General features: G+C 48.2%; 1 protein-coding gene across 1 annotated transcript in view; it reads left to right on the top strand.

Moving 5' to 3' along the window:
- LOC309521683 (uncharacterized protein) overlaps window positions 1–14,548 on the top strand; it is a gene marked incomplete at its 5' end in the record, with an annotated part of 34,609 nt that extends 20,061 nt beyond the window's left edge. Inside the window, 10 exons of the mRNA XM_082204396.1 lie at window positions 1,164–1,324; window positions 3,534–3,658; window positions 4,967–5,096; window positions 5,397–5,545; window positions 6,341–6,522; window positions 8,262–8,372; window positions 8,709–8,810; window positions 9,858–9,933; window positions 11,993–12,120; window positions 13,709–14,548. Coding sequence (XP_082060522.1) covers window positions 1,164–1,324; window positions 3,534–3,658; window positions 4,967–5,096; window positions 5,397–5,545; window positions 6,341–6,522; window positions 8,262–8,372; window positions 8,709–8,810; window positions 9,858–9,933; window positions 11,993–12,120; window positions 13,709–13,915 — 1,371 coding nt within the window. The 3' untranslated portion in view covers window positions 13,916–14,548. The remainder of the gene's footprint in view (window positions 1–1,163; window positions 1,325–3,533; window positions 3,659–4,966; window positions 5,097–5,396; window positions 5,546–6,340; window positions 6,523–8,261; window positions 8,373–8,708; window positions 8,811–9,857; window positions 9,934–11,992; window positions 12,121–13,708) is intronic.
- Window positions 14,549–16,618: the final 2,070 nt, after the last annotated feature.

The following is a 16,618-nucleotide window of genomic DNA, read 5'->3' as shown; positions in this document are numbered from 1 at the left end:
GGGAAACCTCTTCCGGTGGTTGGTGGAAGCTGCAAGAGAGGCTCCCCCAGAATTGCTCCTCCAAGGTGCCAGTCTCCCAAAAAACAGACACAGTAAAGGGTAAAGGGACCCCTGACCGTTAGGTCCAGTCGTGACCGACTCTGGGGTTGCAGCGCTCATCTCGCTTTACTGGCTGAGGGAGCCGGCGTTCAGCTTCCGGGTCATGTGGCCAGCAGGACTAAGCCGCTTCTGGTGAACCAGAGCAGCTCACGGAAACAACGTTTACCTTCCCGCCAGAGCAGTACCTATTTATCTACTTGCACTTGGACGTGCTTTCGAACTGCTAGGTTGGCAGGAGCAGGGACCGAGCAACGGGAGCTCACCCCGCCGCGAGGATTCAAACCACCGACCTAGGCTCTGTGACAAGTCCTAGGCTCTGTGGTTTAATCCCCAGCGCCACCCGCGTCCCATAACAGACACAGATATTCACACACACACACACACACACACACTTTTATTGATTTTTTAACATATCATTTCCAACAATCATTTAACATAAATTCTTATCTTATACAATTTTTTAGACTTCCATCAACAACCTCTGAAGATTTTTCATTCTTTATCACTTATTCTGCATTTCTTAATTTCTCTATTACTTTTAATTATCATTAACTTATAGTTCTCTTCATAGTCTTCCTTGCAATATTTCACATAATCCTCCTTATAGAAATTCTTGCAGACCTACTAGCGTAATCTGTTTGTTACAGTTGCTCAGACACAGATATTCTTACTCCAGACCAGTGGGTCTCCAGTTGGTTTTGGACTACAATTACCATCATCCCTGGCCACCTGTCCTGCTAGTTAGGGATGATGGGAATTGTAGTCCAAAAACAGCTAGTGACCCAAGTTTGGGAAACTCTCCTCCATACCCTGAAGAGGAGCATGAAAGGGGGGCAGAGAATGGGCCCCAGGTAGTCCTATACCAGCTTTGGTCAAGCACCACAATGAACAAATCCGTTTGGCTGCTGGAGTTGACCTTTCCCTCCATGCAATGACTAGATGTGTGATCTTATATTATTGCAGGCCATACTTTCCTCATTTGCTTCTTGTTCAGCTCCCACCACCACCCAAACTACTGGCTTTTCACAGCATCTTCTGGTTAACGGGGTTTCCTCTTTTTGCAGCACGTGAAAACGTTCATCAATGAGAGCTGGCTGGAGCGGTCCGGGATGCCCGTCCACCCTGAAAGCCTCACATTGTTCTGGGCCTCGATTGTGTCCATCTTTTCCCTAGGGGGCCTGCTGGGCACTATGGCCAGCGGACATTTCACAACGAAGTTCGGGAAGTAGGTATAAGTGTGAAACAAGCTGCTCCTGGGAAGCCAGTTCGAGCCACAAAATGGTGTGCTGGGAATGAGTTGGCCAGGGCTCTGCTGGGGAAAGGATTGGGCCTTGAAGGCTCCAGAGTCAAGGTCCAAAGCACATCCCAGTTGTCAGCTGACCAGAGGTGGGCTGTCCTGGTCAGAATGTTCTTGCACCTGGTGGCCAGGAAAGGAATTCTTCATGCTGAAAAAAGTAAAGGGAAATTCCAGCAAAGCACCTGTGTGCATCGTAGTTGCAGAACACCTGAGTTGTACTTTAGGGGTTGGTGAAACCGGGCCCCGCTGGGGGTGCAAGCCCAGGGAAGCTGCAAAAATCACCAGGCAGACTATGGAGTGCGTGATGTATATTAGGGTTGCCATATTTCAAAATGTGAAAATCCGGACGCAAAGTTGTTGAGCCTTTGTTTGTTTGTTTTAGTTTTGCAAAATCTCAAAAAATAAATAAATCTGAGCTACATTTAAGGAATTTCACCAAAATCTACACTTCCAACATTGGTTGCCACATGTCTGGATTTTCCTGGACATAGCAGCAATTTCCGCCCAGACACTGTTTCTGACAGCTGAATTCTGCAATGGATGTGTATGTTGTGCAGCTGCTGTTCTGGCGAGATCTAACACAGGAGAAGCCACCTGTCCTTCTCTCACTGTGGCACAAAGGCGTGCAATTTTTTCTGCTCTTCTTGTGTGGTGCTCTGTATATGGTATGCTTAGTGTTAAGGTTTAGACTTATTGTGAAGGAATGGGTTTCCCAAACCCCAAAACTGACTGCAGGCAGTTTTTAAACTGCACCAAAATCCCCATTTCTCATTAGCTAAAATGCATAAACTTTAGCCGTTGAGCAAATGCAAAACAAGAACACAGCTCTCTCCCTTATCAGTTTGACGGCAAGACTGGCCTTGACTTTACCAGTAGAACAGACACAGACATATCTTATGTCCTGACCACAAATGACGCAGAGACCCAAGTCTGGGACTAACGCCAGAGCATGTTCTCGGAAGTAGTGACCTCTTGCTCCAAGATAGGAGTAGGATCAGGAATATCCTTTTATGGTCAGAAGTACAGGAAGGAAGATCCTTTTATGGTTGAGAGTACCAGAGCAGGAACATATGTGATGTCAACCTGTGTACGTACGCCAACGTGGTTGGGCTCCTAGGGGAAGAGTGAGAGGGTGCCTGGAGGATATATAAACTGCATGAAACCTGTCATTTCTTTGGACTTGCTGTGGACTTGATCACGCAAGTGCCTTCTGCTATCCAGAGAGCAGAATAAACTCTTTCTTTGAACCAACTCAGTGTCATTTTGACTTCCTTCCTCCTGTCCTGGAGCAACGCAGACCCAATCAGTGAACTCCAATTTGGGAAACCCATTCCTTCATTTGTAAGTTTAAGTTAAGTCTGCTGAAACTGGATTTCTTATGGACAGTGCCAATCCTGAACTTACTGGATTTGTGACCATTATGCTCATTTGCCTTCAGTAGCAGTAAAGCTCTGCTGGATGAAATTTTCATCGCCTCTGGTCTATTTTGGGGGAATCCCACAAAGTGTTTAAGTTTTGTTTTGTTTTCTAAAAAAAATAATTGGTTTTCACAGCATTATAAACAAACAAACACATAAGACAAACAAACCTAAATCATAGCCTTATTGAAAATAACACTTATTAACATTGTTAAGTGACTTCCTCGCTTTCCCTTGGCTGAATTTCATTGCATATCCTTTTAACGGTTTTCCAAATCACAGTTCTTATAAAATTTAACTTAAACATTAACATCCTTAGATATTCACATTATGAAATTAAACATATTAATTCAACACTTAACATAAATAAAATCCTAAGCCAATTAAGTATCTGCAAGCTGTTTTCAGTTAATTTAGCTTAACATGTTTAACTAAATAATTATTAAATTTAATCCACTCTTCCTGCTACTCCTCCTCCTTCTGGTCGCAGACTCTTCTGGTTAGGTCATCTAGCTCCGAAAAATCCACCATCTTCATCTGCTATTCTTCTATTGTTGGTAATTCTTGGGTTATCCACTTTTTAGCTAACAGAATACGCACAGCAGTTGTTTAAGTTTTTACTCTGCTCACTATACGTTGGAATCTGCTCTGGATCAATAGTGAGTAGAATTCCATGACACCGCTGCCACTCACGGCTTCCTCCATCCTTGTGCCAACAGAAAGAAATGCCTCTTGGGCACCAACCTCATCATGCTGTCGGGGGCTGTCATCATGGGCTTCAGCAAGGTGGCCAACTCCTTTGAGCTGATCCTGGCAGGTCGCTTCCTGTGTGGCATCAGCACCAGTAAGTGCTGTCCTCCTTCCAGCGGCTCTGGACTCACTGGCAGGGCCGGGTTCCTCTGAGCTACCACCTGAGTGAAGAACTGTGGGGAAAGTGGACCAGCCTGCTCCCAAGTCTCGGTCCCTTGCTTCAGCGCAACCCCTGGAACTGCAGCCTCTTCCGCTCCACTTCCAGGTCCCCACACGGGTGGCACTGTGATCTAAACCACTGAGCATCTTGGGCTTGCCAATCAGAAGGTCGGTGGTTCGAATCCCCACCACGGAGTGAGCTCCCGTTGCTCTGTCCCAGCTCCTGCCAACCTAGCAGTTCGAAAGCATGCCAGTGCAAGTACAGTGGTACCTCGGGTTAAGAACTTAATTCGTTCTGGAGGTCTGTTCTTAACCTGAAGCACCACTTTAGCTAATGGGGCCTCCTGCTGCTGCCGTGCCGCCACTGCATGATTTCTGTTCTCATCCTGAAGCAAAGTTCTTAACCCGAGGTAATTTTTCTGGGTTAGCAGAGTCTGTAACCTGAAACGTATGTAACCTGAAGCGTATGTAACCCAAGGTACCACTGTAGATAAATAGGTGTTGCTGTGGTGGGAAGGTAAACGGTATTTCCGTTCTGGCATGTTTCTGTCATGGTGTCCCATTGTGCCAGAAGCGGTTTAGTCCTGTTGGCCACATGACCCGGAAAGCTGTCTGTGGACAAACGCCGGCTCCCTCGGCCTGAAAGCGAGATGAACGCCGCAACCCCATAGTCGCCTGTGACTGGACTTAACCGTCCAGGGGTCCTTTTACTCCACTTGCCCCCAGTTTCTCCTCGTCCTGCCCCAGGGTGCCAATCATGGCCAGCTTTCCCAGGGATAGGTTTGATCAGCAGGAATTCCACATGGGAAAGGGCATTGCTCGGTGGTAGTGTCCCTGCCTTGTTTGCAAAAGTTCAATCCCCCAGCGTCATCTCCAGGTAATTTGAGTTTTGCATCCTGCTTTTCCATCAACAGACGTTGAGCTCCAAGCGGCTCAACAATAATTTCAACAGCATTAAAAGCAACAAGCATCGCCGTCGCCATAATATCAAACCCAGAAATGTGTAAATAAAACGAGCAGCAAAAAATCAATCGAAACGATTGATGCAATTCAGTGAAGCCATCGCAATTCAAAATGTCCGAAACCCTGGAGAGAGCACTGCCAGTCAGGGTAGACAATATTGAACTAGGTGGACTGACGGCCTGGTTTGGTATAAGGCAGCTTCTTCTGGACAACTTCTCCCAAATGTTTTGGGGGTCCTGCGATGCTAAGAGATTCGTCCTCTCTCTGCCTTCACGTCCAGGTATCTGTGTCCTTCTCCACCCTCAGTATGTCGGGGAAATTTCCCCCAAGAAGCTCCGTGGATTTGCAAATTCAACTGCCTCCATCTTCTGGAGCCTGGGGAAAGTCCTGGGTCAGGTGATGGGGCAAAGGTAGGATCCTGCTTATCTACCTGTTCGGGTGCTTCCTATCCCAACCCCACAACAAAGTCTCTCTCTCTCTCTCTCTCTCTCTCTCTCTCTCTCTCTGAGGGGTCTTCTGAGAACCCTGCCCCAACCTCAGATGACAGCCAGCACATGCTAGTTCAATCACCAGCCCGCATTGGCTAGCGCCAGTGCCACATGCACTCCTGGTTTTAAACCACTCCAGGTTTTGCTGCTCCTTTGTACTGGCACACAAAGCCCCTCCTGGCTTTCTGAAGGGATGGGTGTCTTCTGGTTTGCTTTTCCCAGAGAGTTCCTAGGAAACGCTTCGCTGTGGCCGCTGCTGCTTGCCTCCCACGGCGTGACTGCCTTGCTCCAGCTGCTGACTCTGCCCTTCTTCCCCGAGTCCCCACCTCACCTGTTCCTGAGCAAAGGGGATGAGGAAGGATGCCGAAAAGGTAACTGGGTGCTCAAGCAGCTAGAAATGGTTAAATTGCAGAATAGCCTCCCTCAAGCATACTTGGGTACAAGGAACTTCACGGGTTTTGAAAGAGATCTTCATCCCATTGACTGTATTTAATTATTTTATTTGGCATGTTGGCTGTGCCACATGATAGTCAGATGCTGGGGGGGGGGGAGTTGAGTCACAGACACTCCCACCCCCACTGCCCTTGGAGATAATTGAGGAGTGGGTTTTCCCTTCATTTTCAGGGTGTGTACAACTTACATGTGGCCGCAAAACATGTTTTCTGAGTCAGATTGCCTCCACATCCCTGTTCCTTAACTTTATTTTATTTGCCTTCTCCTGCGGGATGTAGCAGAGTAATAATAATAATAATAATAATAATAATAATAATAGTTATTTATACCACATCCATCTGGCCTTGGCAGCTCCCAACAGAATATTAAAAACACAATAAAACACTAAACATTAAAAACTTCCCTAAACAGGGCTGCCTTCAGATGTCCTCTAAAAGCCAGATCGTTTTTTATTTCCTTGACATCTGGTAGGAGGGCGTTCCACAGGGCGGGTGCCACTACCGAGAAGGCCCTCTGCCTGGTTCCCTGTAACTTGGCTTCTCATAGCGAGGGAACCGCCAGCAGGCCCTTGGCGCTGGACCTCAGTGTCCGGGCTGAACGATGGGGGTGGAGATGCTCCTTCAGTTGTAGCTAGAGCCTTTCCCCGTGTGTCGCCTGGCTCCCACACAGTGGGAAGAATGGTGTGAGGGCTTCTGTTTTCTCTGCCTTCACAGCCATGAAGACCCTCTGGGGACGAGGGCCTCACCAGGTGGAGCTGGACGACCTGAGGAAGCAGCAGTCTGCCTTGTGGAGCACCAAGAGTGTCTTGGAAGTGATGAAGGATCCGGCCCTGCGCCGGCAGCTGTACATCCTTTTCCTGTTGGCTGTGACCCTACAGCTGACTGGCATCCACACAGTTGAGTTTCACATGCATGTTGTTGTGTGGAAGAACGAGCTCAGAGAAAGGGAGCTGGGGGGGGGATCCAAATATTTAAATTGAGATATTTCTCCCCAATGAGATGAGCTGCTTCAGATTAAGGGCTCATCCACACGTACCTTTCCTCTGTACTTTCCAGGCACAGGATTGGGCTTTTCAGGATTGGGTTCGACTGGGGTGTTCATTTTTTCCCTGGTGCTTCCCCCCAGGAAAACCTGTGTTTTACCACTGAACAGGGTAAAGGTAAAGGGAACCCTGACCATTAGGTCCAGTCGCTGAGGACTCTGGGGTTGTGGCGCTCATCTCGCTTTATTGGCCGAGGGAGCCGGTGTACAGCTTCCGGGTCATGTGGCCAGCATGACTAAGCCGCTTCTGGCGAACCAAAGCAGCGCACGGAAACACCGTTTACCTTCCCGCCAGAGCGGTACCTATTTATCTACTTGCACTTTGACGTGCTTTCAAACTTCTAGGTTGGCAGGAGCAGGGACCGAGCAACGGGAGCTCACCCTGTCGTGGGGATTCGAACTGCCGACCTTCTGATTGGCAAGTCCTAGGCTCTGTGGTTTAACCCACAGCACCACAGGAGCAAACAGCAATTCGCCGAAACCCTATGTTCATTTGCTCCAATTCAGTGGTAAAATGAGGGGATTTTTGGAAGGGAAAGCGCAGGGACCAAATTCCCACTCAGACACAGACCTGCCCCTAGAAACGTGACTTCATAAGGAGCTGCCTTCTGATAACCTTTGCCCACTGATTACTTATCAACATTTACCTCTTCTCCACTCTTTCCAAACACGGTCCTCAATTTAAACCTCTGTGTCTAAGTGCACTTTTATTCTTCCAGGGCTCCCCCCCCAAAAAAAACCCCGATCTTTAAAGCTCAATTGCAGCAAACATCAACCCATGGAAAACACAAATTAATCTTTGCTCCGATTCAGCTTTAAATAGTGGGTTTTCACTATTTAAAGTTTGGGCTAATGCGAACCTCTGGGTAAGGCAAAAGCTACGTGTGGATAAGCCCTAGCAGCTATTTGATAAAGCCCAGGGCTGGATCTACACACAAGGAGAGAACGCTATAAATAAGTCAGAAATTAAATCATTACAGCAGAACCTCAGTTTTCAAATGTCTCGGCTGCCGAACGATTCGGAAGCTGAATGCCGAAAACCTAGAAGTGAATGCTTCCGTTTTCGAACACGCCTCAGAAGTCGAATGGCTTCCTCGGCGCGTTTTTCCATTTTCACCATTCATTTTGCCAACAGCCCTTTGATTTTCGGTTTTCGAACATTTCTGAAGTCAAACAGACTTCCGGAACAGATTGTGTTCGAAAACTGAGGTTCCACTGTATAACAAGGGGGGGGGCACTATGGAAAATTGCAAATAATTTTTTTGCTCTCTTCTCTATTGCCATCTGGTGTTGTGTGTTTATTATTATAACGCATTCAAAATGCTGTTTTTGAACTAATGAAGCTGAGCCCCAGGTTAGCTCCTCCTCAACTGTTCATTTTCTCTCTGCAGAAGTCCTGCTTTCTCCCAAAACTTGTCCCAAACACCGTCACTTGATTGACAAATTAACTTCCCTTCCTACAGGAGTGAGGATGAGGCCAGAGGTGTCCAGGGACCACCACTGACCCTCCTCCTTCCCTCCCCAGAAGGCTCTCTACAGGTAGAGTTGGTTCCCCTGATGGGCCCCCTTCTCAACGTGTTCCCCCCTCTCCAGATTTACAGCTACACATTTGAAGTCCTGCAGACGGTTGGTTTCGACAATGACCACATCCCGGCCTTGTCTTTGGGGATCAGCCTCAGTGAGCTCCTATCTGCCGTCTTCTGTGTGAGTGAGGGTTCTTAGGGAGAGCCGCCACCTTTGGAACCCCAGGCATGGGGGCGGGGTGAACCTGGCCCCCCAGGTCTCTCAACCTGGCCCTCAGGAATATGCATGTCGCAGGGAATTGCATTGTGGGGAAACTGACATCAGACCTAGGCAGACCAAGTCCAGATGTGAAGCCCAAGAACTCCTGCCAGGCCTCTCCCAAAAAGCCCTTCAGGGGGGTAGTGGTAGACGTGGGGGGCCTGGCAATTGCCCACATTTGCCCCCTGTTGACCCGAGCTGGGGCTTGGTGGAGCACCCCGCAGCCATTGCAGAGCCCTCTGTCCTTTCTGTCCCCAGAGTGTCGTCATTGAGCGTTTCGGAAGAAGAGTACTGCTCTGGGGAGGTTATGGACTGATGGCCACAGTGCTTGCTGCTGTCACGCTGACCATCTCCTTGCAGGTAAGAAGCCCCCCAAAAAATGGGGGTTAGGGTGTTTCCCTGACAGCCCCTCACCTAAGATGTGGCCAGCGGTCGGTCTCTGACCAAACTAGGCTGCAAGTGACCCCAACGCCTGGCTCAGAGTCGGGGAGGGTGAGGCTGGGACTGCTGTAAGAACTAGGTTGGTGGCCGGGAGCCCACAGGATCTGAGCTCAGAGATTGGTGGTCAGGAGCCCAGATGCCTTACGAAAAGCGAGATTCACCAAGGGTGTGTTTGTGTGTGTATCAAGCATCTCAGCTGCACCTAAGGAAAGGAGAGAGGCCCACACAGCCCTGCAATCTGCGCCCATAGCTGTCAACCGTCCCTTATTTGGTGGGAAAGTCCCTTATCCCAGCGCCGTGTCCCGCTGCTGTCCCTTATTGATGATGTCCCTTAAACTTCCCGGGTTTCAAAGGAAGCAGCTCCTCTCCCTCCCTCCCTGCCGGCCAGGGAGGAGGGAGGCTCCAACTGTCTTGCTTGGCTGCGTTGCTCACCCAATAAGGAGTCTAAGAACGACTGGGGGTGGAGCTTGCATGCCTTGTGCCGATCAAATCGGCCGCGTAGCCTGGGGACTCGCCTCTGCTCAGCGCTTCCCAGCGGAGAGGTGACGGTGATTTTCCTTGCTGCATCCCCTTTGCCGGGTTGCTGCGCTGTGGGAACCACCGCTTGAGGCTTCGTTTGGCTGCTGGCTGGGCTTTCTGCCTTTGGCTCAGAAGTCGAACATACCTGTGTTCGGAAAATCCCTTATTTTGGCTGCTGATCCCGTATTTATTTATTTTTTATAATAATATTTATTACTTTTCCAACAATTTAAGCACACACAAAAATAAAAAGAAAAAAGAACAATACAATACAATACAATACAATACAATACAAAAACACTACATAACAGATTAAACTAACAAAACAAAACTGATCCCTTTTTTTGAGGCTGCTAGTCCCTTATTTTCAAATCTGTAAGTTGACAGCTATGCCTGCGCCCAGGGGGAACCTCAGCTCTCACGAATGAAAACATGCTTTCATTTCAGCATTCCTTCTCCTGGATGCCCTACTGCAGCCTTGCCCTGATATTCTGCTTTGTGATCTGTTTTGGAGCCGGCCCAGGTCAGTGATGGGGCACTTGTTCATATCGATAGGCAGTTTTCCCACTCAAAGCTCTCAAAGTGAGGCACTCACCCATCGAGAAATTTGTGGAGTAAAAACTGACTGATTAACTTTTAAAAATAATAATCAGTGTGCTCTTTGATTTCATTTGATAGCATGGCAGTAGGGGAACAAATAAGCAAAGTGCCCTGAAAGATTATCCAAATCTGGCTTCATTTGCAGTTTTAGGGCATTGAGCCAATCAAGGTTTCAGAAATTATTGGTGAAGCACAAGACTATTTATCAGGGAACGGCACATTTCACACCATAAAGGTATCTGTAAAAACCTCCCTAAAAATATTGCATTCCTTCTATATCTAATGGTGAGCTGCCAATTCATCCTAAACATTTAACTTCACATTCTGCAGCTTATTATTGTTATCATTATCACCTAGCTTTAGTGTTGTTTTAAATTAGCTGTGCAGTCATGAGATTTGTCCGGAATCTATTGATCTTCTCATAGACTGTAATATATTGTGGGTTGTCCCTTTGCACTAGTCCCTTTGCATTGCAGCAAACAGATTGTATCCAGGTGGTTTTGCTTTGGCTTTACTGCTACTGATTGCGGTGATTGGGGGACAAGGGAGGAAAAAAGAAAGAAAGAAAGAAAGAAAGAAAGAAAGAAAGAAAGAAAGAAAGAAAGAAGCCAACGGCATGCTGAAGCTCCCTAGGCTGCCTGAGTGGGCCTAGAAAATTGGGGAGGAGGTCCAATCCTGGCTGCAGCTGCGCCTTTGCACGGGAAGCTGAGTGAGTTCTGGTGGAGCATGCAGCGCAGTGCAGGATCAGCCTCTCCAGCAGAGCTGGGAACTTTGCCCCTGGGTTCCTTTGGCTATGGGTCCTGGTGCATGGGGGCTTCCCTACAGCTCAGCCACAGCCCACCAAACACGTGGACCTTTCCCCACCTGAGTGTCACTTCAGGAAATCGGATCCCTCCCCCAGTGGCAGTAAATAAGCAGATCAAACGAAAGGAACGTTCTTACCAGTTAGTTTCTTTAATAATCACAGCAAGGTACAAAGGAATACATATCTCTCTAGAAATGGTGTTGCTCCCAGTTAAGGTTCACCATTAATCTACATCATTCCTACGTCTGGTAATCTGAGCTTGTTGCCGCTGCACTTTCTGTTCTATCACTCTCAAAGCCCGTCTAGTCTTAGGCAAAGGGGGCGGGGGTCAGGAATGCTTTCCAAGGACACTGAATCTGCCAGCTGTCTCTCTCCTGGTGTTTGCTCTTCTAGCTGCTCCTCACCCAGCATTTCCCAGCTTTTCCCCTCTGGACGATGTCCCTCTACAAACCACTGTTCTAAATCAATACTGTCTTCCTCCCACCAGGAAGGTTCAGAAAAATGGGGAGCGGCTCCCACCATTCCTCCTCAGTCCAGCCTCTGACATTGAGGCTGGGTAGGCAAAAGGAGGTTCACCCCAACCCCCCTTTGGCACAAGAGCCTCCCCCATCCACAAGTGCGTCCCCCACATTCCCCCTGGAGGCAACACGGTCATGAAAAAAAGATGGCTTGTGATGTAGAGCTCAGTCGGTAGAGCATGAGGCTCTTAATCTCAGAGTTGAGACCCAAGTTGGGCAAAAGATTCCTGCATTGCAGGGGGTTGGAAAAGATGACACTTGTGGTCCCAATTCTACGATTCTATGGAAAAGGCTGGAATCTGGAGCTCAGCAGCTGTAACCTCAGGAAGACAGAAGTCCACGCTTGGAGGGCAGGGCTTGGGGGTCTTGCCAGCTGATGAGCCACCCACTGCCGGTCTCACCCCACTCCCCCACCCCCAGTTCCCCTCACCCCCCCCAAGGTCCAACACCTTCATCTCCATCACCAACAACAGGGCCATATTTTCACTTGCCACGTTCTGGGTGCCACGAAGAGTACAGCGTCTGTTCCAAGCCACTTGGCCACTGCTGGGGCATCAGAGACGGTGGGAGAGGCTCCCTCGGTTGCTCTTTGCAGCATCATTTTCTAGCCTAGTGGTGGCAGCAGGAGCAGCCCTGACCTTTGGTTCCTCCCTCCGCAGCCGGGGCCGGGTCGTCTGTGAGGATGGAGATCTTCGACCAGTCCTCCAGGTCGTCTTCCTACGTGATCAGTGGAGTCTTAAACTGGATTGGATTCTTCTCGATAGGAATGGTGTTCCCATTTGTCGTGGTAAGCGAGACTTCTCCTGATGGTTCCATTCCCCTCCCCTGTCACGTTCCAAAAGCAAGGAAGGATTGGACCCTGATTAATAAAATACACACGAGGCTTGACCAGCAAGACTCTGGGAGGAGGTGCCAATAATAATCTGTCGCACCCTGGCCCAGGCCACTTTTATTAACAAAAGAACTTAAAATTCAGTGCTTGTAAGAACCAATCAGATGTCCTCTGAGCATTTCAAAAACATCCCCATGTGGGTCAAAGTCAGATCAGAGAAATCCTTGTAACTACAAAGAAACTATTTCCTACTTGAGCATGCATACATAGTTCAAAGTAAATAAAATAGGAATCAAGGAAGAATGCTCTTAGCAAACCCCAGAGGTCATAAACAGCAGTAAACAGGAGAGGAAGGATGGTAGTATTTACCATCTCCTTGTGAACTCTTTTCCTGGCCCTTAAGATCTACCTTAAGGGGACGCGGGTGGCGCTGTGGGTTAAACCACAGAGCCTAGGACTTGCCGATCAGGAGGTTGGCAGTTCGAATCCCCATGACGGGGTGAGCTCCTGTTGTTTGGTCCCAGCTCCTGCCAACCTAGCAGTTCGAAAGCACGTCAAAGTGCAAGTAGATAAATAGGTACCGCTCCGGTGGGAAGGTAAACGGCGTTTCCGTGCACTGCTCTGGTTCACCAGAAGCGGCTTAGTCATGCTGGCCACATGACCCAGAAGCTGTACGCCGGCTCCCTCGGCCAATAAAGCGCTGCAACCCCAGAGTCAGTCACGACTGGACCTAATGGTCAGGGGTCCCTTTACCTTTTAAGATCTACCTAAAGATTAACAAAAGCTACATCAAAGCTACCTACTATCTCTTATGGCCCAGGATGCCTGGTGAAGAACTGGTCTGTGTTTTTAGAATGCCTATACATGCCTGTCAGGCGTAGCGAAAGAAAATGGCAGAGGTGCAGAGGCTTGTTGGATTCGATCATAAATCATGTAAAATGACTCAAGCCCTGCCAATGCAACGCTTTCATTGCAGACACAATGGCTTGCTCCATATTTTCATAATTCCTCATAGCAATCCCAGCTGACCCCCACACTCCCTGCCCCAGTATCCTGCTTCCGCTGCGGGAAGGTGGCAGGGAGCGTGCCGCTGGGCTGCATCAATTTGCTGAAAGAGGTTTACAGGGTGGTGCGAAGTTGTCATTGCAAAGGCTTGCTCTGCTGGGAACTGCAGGTGTCTGTATGGAGGTCACACAAGAAGCAAAGTGTTAAGTTGTGGGTGAACATATCAGGCAGCACAGCGATTCTTCAAACAGCTCTTGTTTATTCACAGGCCAGGACAGAACTGAATTGAAGGGTTCAGTCAGCCTGCTTATATAGAGCTCCAGTACAACGTAACTGTAGCAACTTTCTAAAACTATCCAATCACTGAACGTCACTTTCGATCCCTTATTTGCATAACTATCTACAGTATCCCCCTGCTGGCCCAGGGTGAGAACTTCAGTACATAACACAAAGTATCCCTGGAAGGAACCGATCCAGTCTTGCCTTATAATTCTGTGGGGTCGGGGTGTGTCTGTTTCCCCGCTCCCTCCCTCTCCAGGAACGCATTCATCAGTTCAGCTTCCTCATCTTCATGGGCACTCTCTACGTTTCCGCAATCGTTGTTTACTTCATCCTGCCGGAGACCAAGGGGAAATCGATCCTCGAAATCCGAGAAGAGTTTGATAAACTCAATTTTAAGAAGAAGCAGGCTCTCGGCTCAGAAACGAGCTTTGCAGGAGACCCTGTGCTCTGCACCAAGCTATGATGGAGCTCTCGGGGATAAGGAGGTCAGAAGAACTCTGCAGGTGAATCAAGCCCACTTAGCCCCAGCTTCCTGCTCCTAGTCTAGATGCCCGCAACCAGGGCCTGAGTCCATCTGCCTTGCCCTCTGGTGCTCCCCAGACACTGGCTTTCCCTTCAGAGGCAAACTGCCCTTGTGCCTGCTTAGAAGCAAAGCCTCAAAAATGTGTGGGGAGAGATTCATAATTATGAACAATAGCGGAACAAAAACCGATCACTGACACCAGTGAGACTGAGAGTCGTGACAGGCGGAGCCTTGCCAGGAATGGCCCCTGGCTTAGGAGTCTGCTCCTCCTCCTCTAAGCTGCTTTTGGCTCAGCTGTGGGATTCAGAAAGCAGGTGACTATGCTGCCGTTTCAAACTGGTTTGGGGCCAGTTGGTTTTATTGCAGGTTTCTAGCTGGTTGGCAAAGATCCTGATCCATTTCATTAGCTGGATATTTTAAAAGATGCATTGCTCCGTTTTCCTGACTTTTGTGATATGTTGTAACTGTTATTCTATCATGCTTCGGAAGTGGTTGTACTGTGCTTGGAAGGACAATGTCCTAGAAAGCAATTTAGAGAACTCTTAAGGGGAAATAAACAACCAAACAAATAAACCAGCTCCAGATCATTTATGAACAAGTTTATAAGTCTAATGCAGAGCCTAGGGGGGCACAACTATGCTGGGCAAACGGTCCGTTCATTTCTGCTCTCTGCTGCCTCGTCTTTTAGCTAGCCACCCCTCCATAAGAGGACCGGCCCTCTCCTCCCACAGGGACTAATATTACTTTCCTGAGCAAGGGGTTGGAGTGGGTGGTGTTTACAGTCCATCGATGGACAGAAGGTGGCCCTCCCCGTGAAAGACCAGTTTTGCTGGAGTCTCTGGAGAAGTCTAATCAAATCAACCTGGTGATCGATAGAGATTGTTGGGCTGAAGCTAATGAAAATAACTTCAAAAGAGCCTAATGCAAAGTTCTGCTTCAGGCAAAATAACAACAACAACAACAACAACAATTGCTATTATTATTTATACCCCACCCATCTGGCTGAGTTTCCCCAACCACTCTGGGAGGCTCCCAACAGAATATTAAAAACACAATAAAACACCAAACATTAAAAACTTCCCTAAACAGGGCTGCCTTCAGATGTCTTCTAAAAGTCAGAGAGTTGTTTATTTCCTTGACATCTGATAGACGGGTGTTCCACAGGGCGGGTACCACTACCGAGAAGGCCCTTCTCGCAGTGAGGGAACCGCCAGAAGGCCCTCGGAGGTGGACCCCGGCGTCCGGGCTGAACAATGGGGGTGAAGACGCTCCTTCAGGTATACTGAGTATTTGCAGGCAGGGGAAGTGTGGATGTTACAGCTGAGCCTCATCCACACTGACATTTGCCCTGTGATTTCTAGTCACAGGTCTGGGGGGTTCTTTTGCCCTGCAACGTCATACCCCGCAACTGTCCCAATTTCCCCAGGACATTCCGAAATTACAGAAATGGGGGGGGGGGGTTTGCAGATGGATGTTTGTTCTGATTCGGCAGTAAACAGCAGGTTTCCCCAGAAAAAGCTATGGGGAAAGCTGAAACCTCTCAGACCCATCACTAGGAATCCTGGGACAAAAGGGAAGTGTGGCTGAGCCCCGGATTTGGCAGCAGAGCACCAATGGTCCATTTACAACTACAGTGGTACCTTGGTTCTCAAACACCTTGGTTCTCAAACACCTTGGTTCTCAAACACCTTGATGCTCAAACAACTTGGAAGCCAAACAGTGAAAACCTGAAAGTAAGTGTTCCAGTTGGCAAACTTTTTTCGGAAGCCGAACGTGCTCCATTTTGAGTGTTACACTTCCGTTTTGAGTGTTCCGCTTCTGATTTGAGTGTTACCCTGATGTCTGTCTGCTTTTGCTATTTATTTTGCGTTTTTGTTTTTGCGGCTCTTTTTTGTTTTTGTTTTTGTGACTGTGTGGAACCGAGTTCAGCTATTGATTGATTGATTGATTGATTGTGTGACTGCAGTACGTTGAATATTGTTTTCATTTTATGGATCAATGGTCTCTTTAGATAGTAAAATTCATGTTAAACTGCTGTTTTAGGGGTCGCTTTTAAAAGTCTGAAACGGATTAATCCATTTTGCATTACTTTCCATGGGAAAACATGCCTTGGTTTTGGAACGTTTTAGTTTTGGAACAGACTTCCAGAACAGATTAAGTCTGAGAACCAAGGTACCACGGCAATGCAATTTTCCCTGGGCAGAAGTGCAGCCCGACTGAATTTATACAATTTGAGGGTGGCAAACTGCCAAAGCCCCTTTCCCCAAGTCTGGGGGGCGTTCACATGGGCTCACTGCCTTTTGAGGATGTAATTGGTCATGGACACCCACGGCTGGTTGATCTATTTAGCTTTGCGGTTCCAAACTTTGCACGGGAAACAAAATTAATCCATTAATTGAAAACCTGCATAGTAATTTTTAACTTCGAGTAATTGGTGCCTGCTGATGGTTTTGGCAAGATAGCGACGAGAGAGAGAGAGAGAGAGAGAGAGAGAGAGAGAGAGAGAGGTTTGAGAAGCAGCCCATATTGCATCCAGTTGAAAAGAGCCGGATTTTGATCAATTGGTAGCGCCCCCCACACCTGTGGGGGGTCTTTGAATCGGAGATGGGGAGCTTCTTCTCTAACCTGGTGAGTACCTCCTTC

Source organism: Podarcis vaucheri, assembly GCF_965113315.1.
Source record: "Podarcis vaucheri genome assembly, chromosome: 16".
NCBI lineage: Eukaryota > Metazoa > Chordata > Lepidosauria > Squamata > Lacertidae > Podarcis > Podarcis vaucheri.
The sequence above is the reverse complement of the archived record's forward strand: the minus strand, read 5'-3'. Positions and strand labels throughout refer to the sequence as shown.